Source organism: Lagopus leucura, unplaced genomic scaffold (assembly GCF_019238085.1).
Source record: "Lagopus leucura isolate 7727_CA_CO unplaced genomic scaffold, USGS_WTPT01 Super-Scaffold_760, whole genome shotgun sequence".
Taxonomy (NCBI): Eukaryota; Metazoa; Chordata; class Aves; order Galliformes; family Phasianidae; genus Lagopus; species Lagopus leucura.
This window is the reverse complement of record NW_024962257.1, coordinates 6,366,474-6,387,420: the sequence shown is the minus strand read 5'-3', so window position 1 is coordinate 6,387,420 and position 20,947 is coordinate 6,366,474. Positions and strand designations below refer to the sequence as shown.

General features: G+C 59.6%; 1 protein-coding gene across 1 annotated transcript in view; it reads left to right on the top strand.

The window, feature by feature from the left end:
• CASKIN1 (CASK interacting protein 1) overlaps positions 1-20,947 on the top strand; it is a 29,019-nt gene that overhangs the window by 3,293 nt on the left and 4,779 nt on the right. Inside the window, 16 exon segments of the mRNA XM_042864750.1 lie at positions 9,912-9,963; positions 11,574-11,671; positions 11,905-12,050; positions 12,185-12,280; positions 12,529-12,659; positions 12,738-12,846; positions 13,046-13,154; positions 13,268-13,362; positions 13,444-13,561; positions 14,875-15,090; positions 16,864-16,971; positions 17,079-17,197; positions 18,212-18,299; positions 19,894-19,991; positions 20,312-20,422; positions 20,497-20,598. Of these exon segments, the coding sequence (XP_042720684.1) occupies positions 9,912-9,963; positions 11,574-11,671; positions 11,905-12,050; positions 12,185-12,280; positions 12,529-12,659; positions 12,738-12,846; positions 13,046-13,154; positions 13,268-13,362; positions 13,444-13,561; positions 14,875-15,090; positions 16,864-16,971; positions 17,079-17,197; positions 18,212-18,299; positions 19,894-19,991; positions 20,312-20,422; positions 20,497-20,598 (1,796 nt within the window).

Below are 20,947 nucleotides of genomic sequence, written 5' to 3'. Positions count from 1 at the left end.
ATAATCTCCTCTGATAACAGTATTTAATAAAACCAGGCTAATATGGCGCAGTTAGGAAATGTCTTTGACATTTTACAATTCAATTTCCATGCAGTAAAAGGCAGGGCAGCTGCAAATCCAATTCTGGTGCAGTGCACAGGGTGCGCGTGGCCGGCGACTGCCAGAACAGCCCAGTTCCCCCCATCCCTCCAGCAACACAGGAAACTTCCCCATCCATGGCTGCTGCTTGCGGCTCCTGCTGTTGCATATCCCCTGAGTGCTGCAGGGATAGCCACGTGGGATGCTGCCCTCTGTATGTGTTACGGACCATGGGGAGATGCCCACCCCCAGCACAGGGGATGAAGTTGGCTCCCACTGCTGCAATGCTTAACAAGGTGTCAGTGCTTCCCTTATAAACTTCTTTTCAGGGTTTATAACTGCGTGTGAAGCCTTGCTCCGAGCAGGGACTTGGCAGCCGGGAGCACGCCGGCGTGCGCCAAGTTTCCTTCCAGAGGGGGATTATTACTCAGCTCGGGGTGACATGTATTTATTTTACATTTTCTTGCATCTCTCTCTGGCCAGGCCAAAGCTGCCGGCACAAACCCTCCCTTCCTGCTCCCGTTTTGGGGCCGACTGCAGGGTCTGGGCAGCAGGGAATGCAGGCTCCCAGTCCCGGGCTCCCGTGCTGGCCTGGATTTCCTCATGTCACACCGGGTGAATTCAGGGCTGCACCAATTAGTCCTTTGCTGCAGGCAGGCAGCCTCTTGTGTTGGGGCTCTCAGGGTGCTTCCCTCGCGGGGACCTCGTACTGTGCCACCGTGCTCCCCACAGCCCGGTGCTCAGTGGTGGGGGAAAACTCTGGGCATGGCCCGGACCAGGCTGGGCACCAGTGGCTTGGCGTCCTGGCAATGCCACCAAGAGCTCAGGGTCCTGGCAATACCATAAAGTTCTCGGGGTTGCAGCAGTGCCATGGGACCGGGTGCTGCATGCAGCCCCATCTCCCCCTTCACAGCCGCCGTGTGGTTTCCCGTAGCCAGCCTGGCGTCTGGCTCTCCTGCTCTGGCTGCTCTGCCTTTAACCCTTCCCTTCCCCTTGCAGGCACTGGGAAAGGCCATGATTGCATCTATGGATCAGTGAGCCCGAGTGTCACCAGATCTCTCTATTCTCCTGTGCCTGCAGGGCCCCACTTTGTGACCCAGCAAAGGCGATGCCCATGAATGTGACTGTGCTCAGCATGTGGCAGGCAGGAGCTGTGGGGTGCATCATGTAGGATGGTGATGCTTGAGGCTGTGTGTGTGTGTTAGCTTCCACATTGCTCCTGTTGCTGCCAGCATGCTCTATTAGTGCACTTTGTGTCTCAGGGACTGCTGCCCCTCCTGCTGAACACTCACCATAAACCTGCTCTGCATCCTCTTTGCAATGCAGGTCAGCTAAGGGTGCCTTTCACAAGTCTTCAAAGCACTGTAGGGAGTGCGTTAAAGAATGGATTTGCTGATGTTTAATGGCCGGTCTGCATTACTGCTGGACCAGGCTCCTGCAGGCAAGGAAAGGAGGCTGGGATTCAAAACCTGCTTGTGCTCTGTTCGGATGCTGCTGCTCTGTTGCTCTGTCCCTGCTTTGTCCCATTGCTCCAGAGGGGTGCTCTGTGCTGGGCCAGTTACCAAGCTTGTGTGCTGCACCAACAGCCACCTCTGCCTGATCGCTGTCCCACCCTGCAGCAAGGACATGTGCAGGACAGCACATCGTGCCCGGGCAAGGAGCAGTGCTGCCAACAGGTCAGCTCTCATGCCAGGCTGAGAGGGATCTTTAAGCTGTAATGAAATGTTAATAGTATTTTCCAACTCAATATGGGAGTAGAAAATGAGGTGTTTAACACTGGGCTCTGCAGCGACAGGAGCAATCAGCCTGAAAAATGGGAAGGCAGGGATGCAGCACCATCCCCGCGCAGCCTGCTGCTGTGGCTCTGTAACGGATGGGTGCTGTGCTCAGTGCGAGCTGCGTGTCCAGGGGAGTGCAGGGCTATGGGGAGCGGCCTCTCCTTGGGCCCTGCCAGCAAGGTCACCATGCTGTGTGGTGACAACTGTCCCTATTGTGAGGACTGGGGTGCTGCGAGCTGCTGGGATCCCAGCGCTGTGCTGTGCATGGGCCCCAAACAGCTGGAGAATGAGCAGGATGGGGTCAGCGTGCAGCCATAGTGAGTGCTGCCATTCTGAGCATCGTGCCTGCAGCTGGCTGCTCCGCACTGGCTCTGGTGTGCATGCATGCATGTGCCCCATCAGCATCCATGTGCATCACGTACCCTTGTGCATCTGTATGCATCCATGTGCAGTGTGCGAGCCTGTGCCTGTGTGCTCGCCTCTTGCAGCCATGTGTTCCGCATGCCTGTGGCCCCGGCCTGGCGTGGGGCTCGACACTGGGGCCAGCTCTCAGCAGCAGAAGCAGCCGCCGGCTGATCCCTTCCAGATGTGGCTGTCGGAGGCCCAGCTTGCACCGCCTCCTCACTGAGGCCCATGGAGGTCTTGTTCCACTGCTGCTGGCGTGCACAAAGCAGCACCTGCCCGGCTCCTGCATTGCAGCTGGGCTGTTTATGGCGTGCTCCTCACAGCTCCGTGCTGCTCGGCAGCAGCTCTTCTTCTGGCTCTCTTCACTCCAGCGTTCACACGCTCTGTGATTCTCTCACTGAGCCCTCACACCCCAGCTCCCAAACCAATTCCCTGCAGTATGTGCTGTTGTGGTGACACTGGGGATACTGGGGAGCGATCCTTGAGCCCTGCCTGTGCCCTGCAGAGCTGTGAGATCGTTGAGAGCAGCATGCCTCTGCTGCAGCCCAGCTGTGCATTCCCATGCTGTGCGGCGGGCATAGAGCAGTCTGTGGTGATGAGTGGACAGGGACAAATGATGGCACTGTGGGTGCCATGTTTGGTGCAGACCCCAGGGCTGATGTATCAGTGTGTGGTCTGGGAGCTCGAGTTATGGCCCTGCAGCAATGCTCTCTGCATGCACAAGTATGGGTGCTGCTGTGTACATGGGGAGCTCCCCACTGCTCCCCAGCGATGCCCACAGCTGGATGGTAGGAGGCCAGGTAAAAGTGTCTACTCATTAGTTAATGATGCTTTAAGGTGCACAGAGCTGCCAGTCCCCTCCTGCAGCCCAATTGGGCTTCCGGTGCTCCCCACCCTTGGGAAGGGAGCGAGGGGCTGGTAGAAGTTGTGTGGACATGGACAGGGCCAGGCAGGATTGTGTCTGTCCCATGCAGTGCCAGCACCATCCCCATCTCCGCCTCCCCCTCCATGACCTGTGTGTGCCCTCCAGTCCCGTGCCGTGCGGCAGCTTCGGCATGTTGGCAGTAACTCCTTCCAGCCGGTGTGATTACTGAAAATTACCTGTTTAACATCACCCTGGAGCTGGGAGAATGGATTTCAATTAAGGCTCCATGAAAACGGCACCAGCAGGGATTTGAGCAGAGCTAGGGGTGGGCGTGTGGCTGGCGCAGGGCTGCTGATGCTGAGCCCTGTGCTGCCCCTGCAGTGCCGGTGCCACCTCCCTGCTGCTGTCCCTGTGGCTACAGCTGTGGGGGGTGGCTTGGGGGCAATGGGAGTGACCCTGGTGTGTGGCTCAGCCGGGCTCCCTGGCACGTGGCAGAGGTCGGGTGAGGATAAGGCCTGGTGATGCGTAGCAGCAGGGATGCTGGTGGGGCCACTGGTGAGCGCAAGCTGGTGCTGGTGGGCATTGTGGGGTCTCATACAGGGGCCTGGGTTTTGTTGGTTTGTGCTGGGGGCTGTGGTCGAGGCAGTGGATCTGGCCCCAGCCATTGGCTCTGCACTTGGTGCTCCCAAGCTCCTCAGCGCCCGTCTCTCCCTGCATGCCATCCTCCCCCATTGGTGCCATCCCTGGCAGCCTGGAGGGACAGCCCGTCCTTCCTCCCTTTGGTTCGGAAAGTTTCCTTTTTATAAAAAAAAAAATTACAAAGGAGTCCCCGCTGCCTCTTGAAAGCTGCATTTAAGTTGCTTCATTCTGGCCCCAGGGGACAGCCCTGTGCTGCTGCAGCACCGTGACTCAGGCTGCCACGGCCTATTGATTTTGAAGTGCAGATTTCTTGGCTCCCTGGGGAAGGCTCTGTGCAAGGGCCGGGGCATCAGGAGCAATCATTGCCCACAACTCCACAGTGCCCCTCAGCGTCACCCTGGGCCTCTTTTTCCCTGGAGGAGAGCCATGCTGAAGCCGCCGCAGTCCTCCTGTACCCTGTGCCTTGTCCTGAGCTGTGTCAGTGTGCTGGGATGACAGTGGGATTGGTGACATGTTGGTGGAAAATCTAGGGTCTTGGGGGGCAGTTTGTGATGGGCAGTGGGTACCCAGCTGTGGTGCAATGGATGTCCATCCAGCTGTGACTGGCAGCTGTCTCATTGCGGTGGGTGCTGGGGTGTCCATCTGTGTTGGGCCGTTGCTGTCCAGCTGTGTTGAGTGGTGGATGTGCAGATGTGCAGAGCAGTTGTCATCCAGCTGTAGGGGCACCGAGTGCCCAGCTGCAATGGGTCCATCCCAGCCCCACTGCCTCTTTGCCCCAGGCAACCCCTTCCCACGCATCCCCGCTACAATCGCACCTCACCAGCAGTCCGCCAGCTTCCTGGTGCATTATTTATACCGTCAACATTGATCTGAAGACGATAATGGCTTCATTAGCATCTCAGCATAGCGCGGGGCTCGGTGCTTGGCCCGACCTTGGCTGCAGGAGAACATGTGCTGTGCTGTTGGACAGTAGTGAGGGGCGGTCTCCTATGGGCACAGCCTCCCCACTCCTCACCAGCCCCAGCCTTAGCACCCCTATGAGGTCCCCACGAGCACAGCCGCACACTCTGCCCATGCACACACCCTTGGGGACCCAGTGACACAGAGCAAATTGGACGGCTCTTTCCAGGGCTCCTTGTGCAGTGCCAGCTTTCAGCGCCCGTTGTTTGTGTGGCACTCGTCAGCAAGGATATAATTAAGAGCAGCTATTTTGGATGCTTCCTTTATCTGGCAGCTCACAGCGATGTTGCTGCAGGATCCCCCCACACCGTCTGAAATTATTGCTGTGCTCTCCAGATGGGAACATGGTGCTGGCAGGATGTGGCCGGGCTGGGAGTGGACATACGAAGCAAAGGGAATCCGTGGGGTCATCCCATTATCTTGGGCTCATTAGTGGCCACCGAGGTGGGGAGGCAGAGGGGCAGCCCAGCTTTCCCCTCATTAGATGGATGTTGATGTGGAGCAGGTTGGAGCCACCTGCTCGATGCAGACGCCTGCTCCCTGCGAGCTGGCACACTGTGATCACCCCAATGCAACCTGGCAGGAGCAGGCAGCTCTGGGGTGCCCAGAGCAATGGCACTGGGGTGCAGTTGGCTGGGCAGCATGGCTCACCCTGCAAATGCAGCCCTGCACATGCAGCTGCTCGTGCTGTGCTCACTGTATCCTGCCCTGCAGGAGCGCGTGGGGCGGGAGGATGGGGTTGGTTCCTGCGCACCGGGCTCTGAATCCAAGCGTACATTTAGCTACTGTGATCCCGTCATTTAAGTAAAGGCATTTATGAGAGTAGTAGCTGGGATTAGCTCCCCGAGGCGGTGTTTACATGCAGCAGACTCTGTTTATAGTCAGTGTCTATGGCAGATGTCTGCGTCTCTCTGCGTGCACAGCAATCTCTGGCTGGAGACAGTCCGGCTGTGCTAGGCTTGCTGGATCCCAGGAGCAGTGTAGTTCCTTCTTCTGATAGGGTCCTGCCCTGCCTCGCATTACCAAGTCCCCACATTGCTGCAGGATACACAGACATCAACTGCTGGGCCATGGAGTGAGGGAGAACAGGGAGCCAGGCCCAAGGAGCTTTGTGCTCCCACGTGGCACATCCATCATCAGGACAGTCCGTGGGGACATGGGGATGCCCTCAGGAGATGGTGTACTGCTGGAAAGCACTGAGTGCTTGTGTGCCTGGTGTTCCTCATCACTGCTTGGGTGCAGGTGAGATGCTGCGCAGGTGGCAGCAGGCTCAGCGGCTGTGCAGAACTGCACTCTCCTCCCCATCTGCCCATTGCCTTTTGTGTTTGCTCTTTTTAATTGGCAGCGCTCTCTGCTCCTTCTCTTCTCCCTCGTTAGTTGGAGTTTCCTGGTTCTTCTGTGCCATTAATGAGCTGTCTTGTGTCTTGCCCCCTCTGAGCAGTCTGCATCCCACGCCATGGCTGAGGCTGCAAATCTGGTAGCATGCATGGAGTGCCTTCCTGCTCCTGGGACATCCGTCCTACCCCAAGCCCCTGGATGCTGCAAGCATCCAGCCATGCTCTAGCTGCATTGCTAAACTTTCTGCACCATTCTGCCATACCCCGTGCCAGGATGTGCTGTTGGCTGCATCTTCAACTGAGAGCCAGCACAGCATCTGTACTAATCAAGTATGGGTCTTCGTTACAGGAAGGGCTTAAGTGTAGGGCTATGGGGTCATGTGTCCTCAAGGGTTTTTCCCACAGCCCCCAGGAGCCTTGGTGTTCCTAGCTGGTGTGGTGCTCTGCTAGCCCTGACCTGCCTGCTGCTGTTGCAAAGCTCTGGTAAGGGCCCTGGTGCAGGCACAGGGCTGGTTCTCTATTGGAGACAAAGCTGCATTGGCTCCTGCCATCTGAAGTCATGGTGAGGGCTGCAGGGGTGCCAGCCATCATCCGTGCACTCCACCCCTGTGCCAGATGGCACCTGGCTGCCAGCAGCACCTGGGGGTGCACTGTGGGAGGCACAGAACCACCCCCAACTGCTCCTCCTGGGGACACCGGCAGCCAGTCCAATTTCCATCAGCCCATTTGAGGATGTTATCCCATCAGTGTGAGCTGCCTCCCAGCCCAGCTGTTAGAAGCTGAGGAGTCGTGCTGGGGTCCGTGCTTGCTGCAGCCCTGCCAGAGTGAGGCGGGTGCTCCGCTGCTGCCAGAGCTTTAACAAAAGTCAAACCGCTGCGCGGCTGGAAGTCACTGACTAAGCACTTGGCACGAGCATTTATTGAAGTGCTAAACAGATTTTGGCAGTGGCAGCCTCTTCTGCAGGTGCAGAGAGAAGAGTTTCTCTGCTCTGGTTTATTCAGCATTCGGCCAGCACAGGTTTGGCCAAAGCTGGGGTTGCAGCTTGGGCACCATGTGGCACTGCCCTGTGAGGACAGGGCTGTCACTGTGCATGTCCCTGCACACAGACACAGCAGCCCCGGCCTGGGTGGGGACAGTGGTGATAGCTGCTGCCCCTCATGCTAGCGGCACTGCTGCTCCCTGCCTGCAGCTGAAGGCTGAGCTGCTGCATCCTCGGGGAGCTGCATCCCTGATTTGGTTTTAAAAAAGGCACTTTGGGTCTTAATAGGAGATAATTAGAAGCTGCTGGCTGGGAAATGAGCCTGTGCTGATCCCAGCTGAGATTGCAAAAGTGGTTGCACGGGGATCGGCATCATCTTGGCATCACTGCTGCACCCCACAATGTCAATCTCCTGGGGAAGCCCCTCACTGGGAGCAGCCTGTGGGAGAGGACAGGCCCTGCTACCACTTGTCCATCTGTCCATCTGACTGTCCTGCAAGCGGGGCCCATCCTGGGGCCAGGGCTGAAGACTGGACCCAGTGTTGCGTGCCAGCCTGCTGCCTTTGTCCGCCGGCGATTTGCATCTCGCAGGGCGGCTCGGCCCCTCTACTGGGAGCAGCTCATTGGGGCAGCAGCGGGCAGCGGAAGCAGCCCTGGGCACCTCTCCACCAGCCCTGAATGGCACCTTTGTTGGGGAGCCTGGCGGCAGCCATGGGCTGGCGGGTACCCACTCAGCCCTGGTGCTGGAGACTCTGCTGCAACTGGGATGGGACGTGGGGCTGCTACATCCCTGAGGTCTGGCTGCACCAATGGGGATTTGTTGCTGGAGGGTTTTGTTACTGTGTTAAGGAGGGTGGACTGCCAGAGCGAGGGGGCTGCCTTGCCATGGGGGGCATGCTCTAATGGTGTGGTTTTTGGGAAGAAGGCAAGTGGTCTGGTCCGGGTGTACTGGGGGCCTCTGGCCCTCCCCATGCCGTGGGGACCCTGTGGTGCCCCCACCCACCATGTAGCCGCCTGGTCACACTGTGCCAGGAGAAGATGCTGTGAATCTGATGGATGGGAGCTGCTATTTGTTGCTATTCAGAAGCCATCCTCTTTATCTATCATCCATCGGCCCTGGGCTGCGCTGTTGTTAGCAAATGTACGGCTTGTTGGGCTGTCTGGCGGCTGATGGAGCGCAGGAGGGAGCGAGGGCAAACAGTGCTTGGCAGCATCCGCGTGGGCAGAGAGAAACTTCTCCCAGTGCCTGGTACCATCCACCAGGCGTATCCCTCCCTCTGCAGGAATGAGACATACATGAAGGGGTCAGTTAGCTGGGATGAAGCTGTGGGGCCCATGTGGGTCAGTGCCATGCACAGCGCTGGCTATGGACAGGGATGGCAGAGCCTGATCCCCATCCCCAGGTGCCTCATCTGCATGCGCCTGGCCCTGTCTGCACCACACGGACTGGGATTTAAAATTCAATCAGGGCTTTACGTGCCAGGAGAGACTCTGGCTGCTCAGCACCGGCTTTACCTGCGTTGCAGTGAGACCTGTCCTATGCTGCATTGATTGAATGGGACAAGGCTGAGGGCACAATGCTGCTACAGGGAAGGGGGTACAGCCCCCCCCAACCCTGGTTCTGCATCCCTTAAAGTGTGCTGGTGGATTCCAAGAGACCCTGGTGACAGAGCAGGGTGCCTTTGGGGGCTGGGACCCCACTCTGAGCCATTAGCCACTGGCACATGCAGACCCCACGGTGGGCCAGCAGCAGCTGCTTGCTGCCCGCACCTGGCGAGCATCCCGCTGTGCCCGGTGTGCTGACACAGCCCTCTGTGTTCTATAACTGAATACTGTGTTCAGGTGCTGATAAGTATTGCAGCCTGCATCATGAGCAAGGATCCAGCAGCCCTTCCATAGTGCTCTCTCCTCCACCTGAAATTGCCCCTTGCAGGGCTGTGCCTGTGCTGCAGCACCTTACCTGGCTGTGCTCCCAGGCAGAGGAGCAGCCTCTGATCTGCTCTTCCTCAACCCTCAGTGAATGATTTCCCCAAGGCGTGGGGATGCACTGCTGCCTGCTCGCTGCACTGCACACATGGATGGCTACAGCTGGGTGACGTGGGCACCCCGTGGTCTGGGGTCACTGTTCCTCCTCCCCTGGCTGCACAGCCCTGGGCTGTGCCCCCCCACCTCAGAGGGCTGCAGCTCAGCCAAGCCTTCAGCCTCGCTCCTCCTCCTTGAGGCCCCAGGAGTGGTGCCACAGCTGAGCTTGGAGGTGTCCCATGTCCCCATGGCTCTGTTGTGTTCCTGCTCTGTTACAAGGAAGAGCACTTTCACTGAAAAGTCTGACTGGCGTTTGTGGATAAATCTCATGTAAATCTCACTCCATCCCTCCTTGCTGCGCTAATTGGATTGCTGCGAGGGACTCCATTCCCCCACGCCTTTGGTTGGAGTCGGGCAGAGCAGAGGAAGGCAGGGCAGCACCACGAGTTTTGAGGTGTGGCAGAGTCCTGTGGGTAAGGGAATGGGAGGGAAACCCCATGTCAGCTGTGGGGCTGTCAGCAAGTGGTGGTGGGTAAAGCAGCACTACCCAGAGCTATTTGCTTTGGGCATTTTGATGCTTGCAGGAGCAGCTTTTTCCTGGGCCTGAAGTGCTGTGCATGGCCACCCTTCTGTCCAGACCTCAATCCTTATGCTTGCAGCACCCACAAGCTTGGGGCAGCTCCTCACAGCCCTGTGCCACACCTGGCCCTGGGCTGTAGCCAGCAAAACCTACAGGAGAAGTTGCAAAACCCACCAGCAGCCGTGTCACCCTCCCCAGCACACTCTGTGCCCAGCTGTGCCACCTCTGCCTCCTGGTTAACGGGCTGTCTGCTCTTCCTCTCTCCCAGAGCTCCTTGGATCAGCAAAGAGAGTCAATGTCAATTTCCAGGACACCGATGGGTGAGTGTGACCCCGCTCCGGGTGTGCATGCTATTGAGTGTGTATGCTATGGGCTTGGCATGTTGTGGGGTGCAGTGAGTGGGAGATCTCATGCAGGTATCCTTGGTGCAATGCGGATAGCATGACTGCACATGTGCAGGTGGCTTTGTGTGTACCAGCCATGCATAGCAGTGGAGATGAGGGCTGAAGGACACAGTGTGCTGTGCTCCTGCTCTGCCGGCCCCTGCCTCTCATGCCCTGAGTGATGGTGGTGCTTTGGAAGCACCCATTCCTGCTGGGGCGTCAGCTCTGGGCATGTGTCTATGTGCATGAGTGCACACCAGCATGCAGATGTGCATCTGAGAGTATGTGTGCATGCAAGCGTGGCTGTACGTGTGAGCAATGTATGGGTATGCTGGGCAGCACCGGGGAAGGCACATGGCTGCATGGGCAGGATGAGGGGCTGTGTCACCCATGGCTCTTCTTTATGCAAACCTTCTGGGGGCTGGGGTGGTATAGAGAGAGCCTGCACTCTGCCTGCAAACTCCTGATGGGCTCAGGGTGTGCAGCAGCAGTCCTGCAGCAGTTCAGCTGTCCCAGTGCTGTGCCTCAGTTTCCCCGTCTCTGCAGCACTTGCTGGTTCCCAGGCTGATACTCAGGTGACCCCATGCTCTCATCGGGCCCTGCACAGCTCTGTAGATCTCCCTACCGTTGTGGGAGAAGCCTTCTAGGCAGCCCAGGGGCAGCAGGGAAGGGGGGGTGTTGTGATTTGCACCATCTTGAGCCGATTTGAGCAGGGCGCTGGAGCGGAAAACGCTGACATTTCCAGGCAGACGCTGGGGATCGGCCTCCTGAGTGAGCTGTCTGCTCTCATCGCAGCGCCCGACGGAGAGCGGATGGGGAATCACAGGCAGTGGGGCCGCGGTGCCATACCGTGCTGCCGAGCGGGGACGGGAGGATGTGACCCTGTGCAGCTGGGGGTCATGATGATTGCAGGGGTGGCAGGATTGCCACTCACTGCCCACAGTTTGGACGTGGGGCCTTCAGGGTCAGCAGATCCCATGCTTTGTTGGTGCTGAGGTAACCAAAAGAATGGGATGGGGATGCTGCCTGGAGCAGTGGGGCGGCGAGTGCAGCCTTGCAGAGGATGCTGCTGCCAGAAGCAAGTAGGTCAGTGCCTGCCGGGTGGGAGCGGAGCGGGGTGCAGTGGGACGAGGGGCTTTCCCCAGCTCCCAGCACAGGGCAGGGGCACTGTGGCCATCTGGCAGCCTGGGCCCCCCCTGCTGCTGCCTGCGGTCGCGCCGCTGGGGCCAGGCTGGGGGAAGTGGGTCAGCAGGGAGGGGTTCCCTGGTGCCAGCCGCTTCCCTGGCAGTGCCGGGCCTCTCGCCTCTGGTCCTGGGACTCACAGAGCTAAATGCTAAATAACGATAATAAAGCAAAATAATATGGGTTGGCTGAGTCTGGTCCCTATGGCAGCTCCTTCTCTTGGTGCCCACGAAGTGCAGAGGCATGCATAGGGAGGCTGGCAGGAGCAGGGTAGGTGCTCTGGGAGCTGCAGTGGGTGCAGGCTGGAGTGAACAGCCCACAGGGACAGTGCCTGAGCCCCTCCTGACACTGCGCCCATTCCCCAGGTTCTCTGCCCTGCACCATGCAGCACTCAATGGGAACACAGAGCTCATCTCGCTGCTGCTGGAGGCACAGGCTGCGGTGGACATCAAGGATAACAAAGGCGAGTGCCTGTGGCTGTGCCACCCTGGGTCTGGTATGCAGGGCAGAGCACTGTGCCTGGCTGTGAGCGCACTGGGGTGGGAAGTGAAGGATGCCCTTTGCTATGACATGGGGGCTGCATCCCTCCTGGGGTCCTGCCCCATGCCCCCCACCCTCTGCCCCCTTTGCAGTCTTTGCCCAGGAGCATCTCTGTGCCCTGCAGGGCTCACTGCTGCTCCTCCTGCTCACCTGTAGGCATGCGGCCCTTGCATTATGCGGCCTGGCAAGGCAAGAAGGAGCCCATGAAGATGGTGCTGAAGGCAGGCTCCTCTGTGAACATCCCATCAGATGAGGGACAGATCCCCCTGCACCTGGCAGCACAGCATGGGCACTATGACGTGGTACAGCGGGGCCGGTGGTGGGGCACAGGAGGGGATGGACAGTGGTGGGGCACAGGGGACAGCAGTGGGGCTGATGCCCTCCATGCCCCTGCTCATGTCCTGCTCTCACCGTACCTGGTCCTTCTCACCCACAGTCTGAAATGCTCCTGCAGCACCAGTCCAACCCCTGCATCATGGACAATTCAGGCAAGACGCCCCTGGACTTGGCATGCGAATTTGGCCGGGTTGGGGTAAGTCTTTGCAAGCTGGGCCCCCCTGAAAGGCAGATCTGAAAGCGGGTGGTGGGTTCCTTGGAGTGGAGAGTCCTGTAGGGTGGCATGGGGCAGCTGTGGGGAGGAACTACAGCAAGGGCATCTCCTGCTCTTGTGTCCTGCGGGCTGGCCAGGGGTAGGGCACCCCTGTCCTGGGTCTCAGGGGGCCATCTCAGGGCGGCTGAGCCGTCTTTGCAGCCCTGCTCCGTCTGTGTTTGCTGATCCAGGTGGTCCAACTGCTCCTGAACAGCAACATGTGTGCGGCGCTGCTGGAGCCTAAGCCAGGGGACACCACCGACCCCAATGGCACCAGCCCTCTGCATCTTGCGGCCAAGAATGGACACATCGACATCATCCGGTGGGTGCTCTAATGTGCAGGGAGCGGGCCGACATCATTCCCATCCCACCCTTTGCTGACCTATCTGTGCATCCACAGGCTCCTGCTGCAAGCTGGCATTGACATCAACAGGCAGACCAAGGCGGGCACAGCGCTGCACGAGGCAGCCCTGTGTGGCAAGACGGACGTGGTGCGGCTCTTGCTGGATGTAAGGGCTCCCCCAGCTCTGCTGTCCCAGGGAAGGAGTGCAGAACGGGGTTGACCCCAGTGGGATGTTACCTCCTGGTGGGAGGGCCTAGGGCAGTGAGCTGTGCCCATAGCAGCATGACTTCCTTCATTTTGGGTGGCCCTGGGGGTCCCAACCAGCTGTGTGCCATCCCGAGCTCTCTCTCCCCGTATCATTGCAGAGTGGAATTAATGCCCACGTCCGGAACACGTACAACCAGACGGCTCTGGATATTGTCAACCAGTTCACCACCAGCCAGGCCAGCAAGGAGATCAAGCAGATGCTGCGGGGTGAGGGAGCAGGGTGGGCACCTTGGGATCAACTGTGGGACACCTCCATCAGAGAGCCTCCAGGGGGGATCTCAGCACTGGACGCCCACCAACATTGCCCTCTGTTCCCACAGATGCCTCAGCTGCACTGCAGGTGCGGGCTGTCAAGGACTATTGCAACAACTACGACCTGACCAGCCTCAATGTGAAAGCTGGAGACGTCATCACTGTGAGTGTGGTTGCACAGGGCTGGGGGGAAATAATGCAGGTGGGGAGGCACAGCCCTGCCCTTACCACTCTGTGCCCATAGGTGCTGGAGCAGCATGCAGACGGGCGCTGGAAGGGCTGCATCCACGACAATCGGACCGGCAATGACCGCGTGGGCTACTTCCCCTCCAGCCTCGTGGAAGCCATAAGCAAGCGAACAGGCAAATACTTCCCCACCTGTACCTCCCAAACCAGTCCCAAGGAGCAGCCCAGCCCTAGGGACCCTCCTGTCGGGCTGGGGCTCAGGGGCTGCATTGCCACTGCTGAACCAAAGGGCAGTGTCCCCATTGTGCATGTGAAGTTGGTGTCCCCACCGCACAGGGTGGGACAGGTGTGTGGGGCTGGAGTCCCCATTGTGCGTCTCCACCATGTGGGCACACTGCTGTATGGGGGTCAGAGCCCCCAGTTATGTAAAGAGTCAATGCCCTCGCTGTGTGTGTGGGAGGGAGGTCAGTGCCGGCGGCCCAGGAGTGTTGGGTGGGCAGTGTTTTTGTCTGTGCATGGGGATGGTTTGGGGTGTTACGGTGGTTTAGGAACATGGTGCTCAGGGACGGTCCCAGCGGCTGCATGTGGGGCTGGGTACTGGTGCCAGGGACCTGGCACTGCCCCACTAGGACTTATCTGTGGCCAGGGACCGTATCAGGGAGAGGAACTTGCTCCCTGCCCTGTGGCTCCCCATCCCAAGGGGGTGCTCTTGGCTGTGCCCAGTGCCAGGAGCAGTGTGGTGGTGCAGGCACAGCACTGATGTGATGCACTCAAAGGCAGTGCACTGACCAGCTCACTGCCCAGGGCTGCTGCATGTTCCCAGCCCCATGTCACCCCACTGTACGTTTCAGTGAGGTCCAGGGGAGCGGAACCGTGCCAGACTGCACCAATCAGCACAGCCCTCCTTGCCTGGCAGCAGGTCGCATGCTAGTGCTGCAGAGGCAGGGACGAGGCCTGTGTCTCCTGGGCTTTGTTGCAGTGGTGTTTCCAGAGTGTAGGATTTGTGGCAGCTCCAGGAACACAGCCCCACATGGCACAGGGGCTGCTCCAGGGCTTGGCACAGTGGTGCCGCCCTTGCAGCCCCACTCCTGCAGCAGGGCACGTGGCGTCCTGGGAGCCCTGTGGGGACTCAATGTCCCCCAGTGTCATTGTGAGGTGTTGGGGGTCTGCAGGCTGTGCCCATGGGTCATGCCCTGCCCTGTGCTGTGTACTGACTTCTGCTGTTGCTTCGTGGCTCGGCTCCTTCTCAGTTGGGTCTCGGTTCCGCCTCCTCCAAATTTCTTTTGGTTGCTTATTTTGTTAGCTGTTTTTTTTAATTTTTATTTTCTTTTTTTTCTTCCTTTCATTCTTTTTTTTTTTTTTCCTTTTTATTTCTTCTTTTGTTTTTTTTTTGGTTTTTTTTTGTTTTTTTTTTTTTTTTGGTGGTGCTGAACATGTCTCTGTTATTTTGATTCTTTTCATTTTGTCTCTTGTTATGTTTTATTATCAGGTTCATGGGAGACTGTAACAATCCCCCAACAGTACCAAAAGATCCCGCTCCCGGCTTACGGGGCTGCTGTGCTAAACGGTGACGCCTCGTCCCATCCGTTCCATTCCCTGCCTCCACCTCCACCTCCACCACCACATTCCCATCAGACTCTTTTCAGTTCCTTTGGCTATCACAGGCTCTCCCCTAGCAGTGCCGACGAGCCGCGTTACGGACAAGGTAGTTCACCGCTCGCTTCATTCTCTCGATGGATTTCTTTCTTTTGAAGTGTGTATCTATTCTTTTCTTTTCTATCCGCTCGGCTTCTCTCCCCCGTGCCTTGGTGCCTGCCGTGTGCTTGCACGCGGGTGCGTGTGCGCCTGCAGGCGTGTGCTGGTGCGTGCATGCAGATGTGTGCATGCGTGTGTGTGTGCACGCGTGCATGCAGAGCGGCCCCTCTGCTGCCCTCTCCTTGCACTGCTGCTGTCACCCCGCTGCAGCCACATCCCATCCCCGGTATCCCTGGCCTCGCGGGCAGCTCTGGATGCGGCGCTGAGCCCCTGACCGTGTGCTATCCCACCCGCAGCATCCACCCCCAAAAACACTTTGCAGCCTCCTGGTGCCGGGTTGGGAGGGGACAGCAGGAGTGACGAACCCCTGCCCTTGTAGCATCCCCTCTTGGAGTGTTCAGTGCCCACAGGGCTGGGTCTGTGCATTCAGAGCGGGGCTGGCACTGTCCTGAGGGTGCTCTCAGGGCTGGATCCCCACAGGCAGTGACCAGCTTCGTCCTTGGGACTATCTCTGTGGCACAGGCGGGTGATGGGCACTGCTGGTGTGGGTGCTAGTGATGGTGACTGGGGAGCAGATATGGAGCCAAGGGTTCTCATGGTTGTAGCCTCTGTGCTGGCACACTGTGCCATGCCTTCAGGGGCCTCTGCCAGCTCTTTGGGGCTGGGGGTGCTTGCACAATGTGAGGCACACGGTGTGTTGGAGGAGCACTGGGCCACGACTGTGGCTTCCCAGTGTGATGAGGATGGGGATGCAGCACTGCTCCCTAAGATTTTCTCTTGCAGTGAGATGGCCGCAGCACACACAGTGGGCACATCTCAACCTAACAGCGCCGTGGCTGTCAGCTTCCTGCTCACGTTCCTACCATGAATTTATCACCTTGCACCATCTGCCCTGTGCTCCAGCCTGGCTGGGAGCTGGGCAAGTGGTCTCATGAATAAAAATATCTGCAGTGGCACAGGGGTGCAGCTTGGGCACAGCTCCAGCACAGGGCTGCTCTCCATCACCACGTGATGCTGTTTTACACCCTGACCTCACTGCAGGGGGTTGGTATGGGTTGAGCTCCGTGCTGGGCATCTCCAGCTCTGGCCAGTGTGAGCGAGATCCAGTGGGGCTGGAGGGAGCGATGGAGGAGCACATTGATGGAGCTGCACTTCTGGGGTGGGTTGGAGTGCATGGGGCTGGGTCTCATCACTGCAGCTGGGTCACCCCCGTGTCACCTACTGCTGTAGGGCACCCTGGGGAGCACAGCACTCTGGTGTCTGGTCCTGCAGCACCCTCGCATGGGGGCAGGTGGCCACATGGGGACAGCTGTGCTGCCTCAGCTGGGGACAGTGGGGTGGGGGCTGTGGTCCTTACTGCCTTAGACCTCACTGCTGCCTCCTGTCTCCTGCAGTGGGTCATGTTCCCATCCTGCTGTGCACAGGGACAACATAGTCCCTGTTTCCGAACTCCTGCAGTGGATCTGTCCTTCACTGGTGCCTGGCAGGATGGGGCCGTGTCTCTGGCCATGTGCACATGGTCACTCCATGCTGGCTGCTTGAGGAGGACAGGACCAAAGTACAGCGTTGGCATCCTCCAAAACCTTTGACTGTTTTTTTTTCCCCTGCATATGGTGGTGATGGGCCCAGGGCCAGGGCTCACCTCTCCCCACACCACACTGCCGTGAGCCCCTTCTGCTGGGTCACACCTGCCTGACACTGCTCTCTCTGCTCTGCCACCAAGGGTCCCGTGGGGCTGACATGAGCCCATCCCACCTTTCACCATCGCAGGGTGGATCAGCTGCACCTGCACCCACCGAGGAGATCTGGGTGCTGCGGAAACCTTTCACAGGTACAGTGGGCATTTCCCTCCTGTTCCCAGGGCAGCACGCATCGCAGCACCGCAGTGTCCCCGTGCCTGGATGCGGATCCCTGATGGCATCTCCTCTCCCTGTGCAGGTGGCGATCGCAGCAGCCTGGGTAGCACAGGCAGCGTGGCCTCAGCCCGCAGCTCCGGGAGTGGGCAGAGCACGGGCAGCGGGGCGCACGCCCTGCATGCTGGCTCCGAGGGCGTCAAGGTAAGGCCGTGCACCGGCACACAGTGTCACATGGCTCCGGCATCAGTGCTGGCTCGTGGTGGGATTTTGCTCCTTTGGCAGCTGTGATCCCATCCTGTGCAGAGCCTCTGCTGAGATCAGTACTGCACCTCGTGCTGCAAGGTCCTGTTGGCATTCAGTGTGGCGTGGGGAAGCTGGTCACTGCCTGTTGGCATTCAGTGCCGCGGATCATGGTTGTCACCATCCAGCCACCCTCTTCCACCCCCAATGCTGGCTGCTCGCTGAGCTCAGCCCCCAGTAGCGGTGCAGCATCTGGCCAAGGCCTGAGCTGTGCATCTCTGCTGCCTCTCTGAGGATGCATCTGCACTGCGCACTGCACCGCACACTGCACGCCGCCATCTGCACGCGGCCCACTGCAGCTACGCGCTGCACGCTGCCATCTGCTCGCTGCACGCTGCTGCCCAGGGCACGCTGCTGCCCACACGCTGCGCTCTGCATGGCACGCAGTGCCCACTGCACGCCACACATTACACTGCGTGATGCACATTCTGCACCGCACAGCGCACGCTGCACAGCGCGCACAGCACACCGCACGCTGCGCTTTCTGCACTGTACATTGCCCACCATTCATTGCACGCTATGCACTGCTCGCTGCCCCCTGCACTCCGTGCACAGCAGCCCCTTCCCATGCCAACACATCCCAGGGAGCCCCATGAGCCCACCTCCCCACAGGTGTGATGCTGTGACCGGCTGGGCACTGAGCGCAGTGCGTGCCCCCCATGCCGACGGCCACCACGGCTGCACCGTGCAGGGGGGGCCGTGCTGGCAGCCCTCTCCAGCGTGCGCCGGGGTGCCGCGGTGCCGCAGGCTCCCACCACCCGCGAGCACCATATGTGCTGCGAGCGCTGCTTTCCCCTCCGCAACCCAGATCCGTCGCGCTCCTCCCTGCAGCACCGCAGCGCCCGCCGCGCACCCCCCGGTTCCCCGCTCGCCTCACTGCCGCGTGCTCTCCCCCCTTCTCGGGGTGTTTTTCAGCTGCTGGCAACGGTCCTTTCCCAGAAGGCTTCTGCGCAAGATGCTGCCGTGGGCGATGGGCCGGCCAAGGCGCAGGACATCCCCGCAGGTGCGTGCTGCCGGCCCGGCTGCTGGGAGCAGGAGGAGCCCTGGCCCCGCCGCGGGCTTGCCGTGGGCTGAGTGATTTGTCTTTTTTTTTATTGCCGCGGCACCCGGCGCAAAAGAAGAAAACGTGTGGGTAAAAAATGACTCTCTCGCCTTTCGGCTGCTGCCAGGCCTTCTCCTGCCTCGGTTAGTGGGGGCACCGTGGGGAGGGGGCGGGAGGGGGGGGCGCGGGCGGGCGGTGGGGCGAGAGCGCTCCCCGGCCCCTTCCCCTCCCCGGCCCCCCCTCTGCCGCTGTCTCGCCGCCCAGGGGCTCGGCAGGGGGCAGCCGGGCCGGGGGTGCCCACGCCGCGGGGGAGGCACGTGGGGGACGCAGGAGGACGATGCTCGCGTGCCGGGTGTGCGTGCCGGGGGGGGTGCCCAGGCTGCAAGGGGGAGGTGCATCCATAGGGGGATGCAGGCGTTGATGGGGGTGGTGTGCACGCTGGGGGGTGCAGGTATTGGGGAGGGAGTGCACAGATGTGGAAGGTGCCCACATGAGTGGGAGATGGATGTGGTGGGGAGGCACATGGCAGAGGGAGGCACGTGTGAGGAGGTGCCCACGCGAGTGAGATGCAGACAGGGGGGAGATGCGTGCGCCTGGGGGATGCACACGAATTGGGGGAGCAGTGTGCACAAACACATACACACACAAGGAGGATGCAGGCAGGTGCTAGAGGGATGCATGCAGGCGCGCGCGCACACACACACACACACACACACACAGAGGAAAATGCTCCCGCAGCGTTCAATTACATACAAGGAGGATGCACTTACCAGCAGGGGGAAGGAGATGCTCTTGTTGATCTGGATTAGAAACATGAGGTTGAAATTTCTGTGCAACCTGATGGCTGCTGAAGGCCACCATCCTGAAGACAAGGGGTGTCTGAATGCCTGTGCTGAGGTGCAGGGGTACAGGGCAGCTAGTGGCAGTGTGCTGGGTCTCCTGGCTGCAGTGAGGCTGAGCCTAGCCCTGTGCCAGTGGCATGGCTGGAGGAGTGGGCACAGATGGCTCTGGGCAGCAGGACCTCAGGCTGCTGCCTGGGGCACGTGGGCAGACGAGGAAAGCAGCTCTGGGGAGGGGTCTGCCTCCTGCTGGGTCCATCAAAACACTCTGGCCCTCAGCCTCCACTTGGCTACCCCAGGTGAGCTCCATCCTCTTAATGCCCCAATGATGCCACGGTCTGTGGGAGCTGTGCTCGCAATGACATGGGGGCCAGGGAGACCTGGGTACTCTGCAGAGCTCTGTGCCAGCACAGCCTCCTCTGTAAGCCTGGGGATAGCCTGCTGGCCTTATTGGGCACCATCTGCACAGGGATGGTACTGTCCCAGGGAGCACAGCCCAGGTAAGGGTGCCCTGCTGCATGGGGCTGGATGTTGCTCTCCTCTGCCTATCCTAGCCTTGTTTCCCCTGGCAGTGGTTCTGCTCCCTGCCTTACACAGCCAGAGTCTGGGGGCTGCAGCTTAGGGATGCACTGAGGAGGGCCTGACCAAGATCCTAGAACCATGAGGCCCGGCAGACCAGTGGCCCCATTCCCCACTGACTGCTGCCCCCCCAGCAGGCTCGTCGCGGTCGCAGAGTGTGGCCAGCTCCCCCTATGCACCCCAGCCACCTGCCGAGCAGCAGCTGAAGAAGATGGAGCCACCATCAGAGGGGAAGGTGAGCGGGGAGCACTGAATGCACTGGGTACCCTGCGGAGTTCAGTGATGGGGGCATAGGCACAGCCACCCCCTCACCAACAGCTGCAGGCAGAGCTGTGCCACAGCCACCTGTGCTGACGTGGCTGAGTGCTGGTTCTGGTGCTGGCCATGATGCCGTGCCCATGGGATGCCTAAGCCAAGGGGCTACATGGCCCTTCTGCAGTGCTGACTGATCTGAGGCCAGCATGCAGCTGGACAGCCCATGGGGCTGTGACAAGAACAGAGCAACAGATCCCTGTGCCAAGGCTGCCCCGAGCTACGCCACTCTTCTCATTCTAGAGCTCAGAAGCTGTGTACCAGTGGCTGTGTAAGTTCCAGCTGCAGCTCTATGCACCCAACTTCATCAACGCCGGCTACGACATCACCACTATCAGCCGGATGACGCCAGAGGTGAGGCCATGAGGGCAGTCCTGGGACTGCCACCTGCTTGTGGAGAGTGATCCTGATTCTCCTCTCTCCCTCAGGACCTCACGGCCATTGGTGTCACCAAGCCAGGGCACAGGAAGAAGATTGCCTCTGAGATCAATAACCTCAACATCCCCGAGTGGCTGCCTGAGTACAAGCCGGTAAGGGCTGCGCGGGGCCAGGTGCCATGGTGCCACAGTGCCACGTCCAGAGCGGTGCTGGGAGCCCTGCAGCAGGTTCCATCCAGGGAGGGCTGTCACAGGGGGAGTGGCAGTGGGAACTGGCTCACTGCTCCCAGATGAAGCCCATATCCCATGGTCCTGAAGCTGCACATCCCCTGCTGAAGTCCCTGGCATTGGCATCGGGCCAATGACAGCTGTCACCACATGGATGTGATGCTGTCTGCACCTTGATGTTGTCCCATCAGCTGGACCATAGTAAGGGGTCCTTGGAGCACAGAGGTGCAGGAGTTCCCTAGGCCCTCCCCGGTGAGCACAGGGACACATGTGG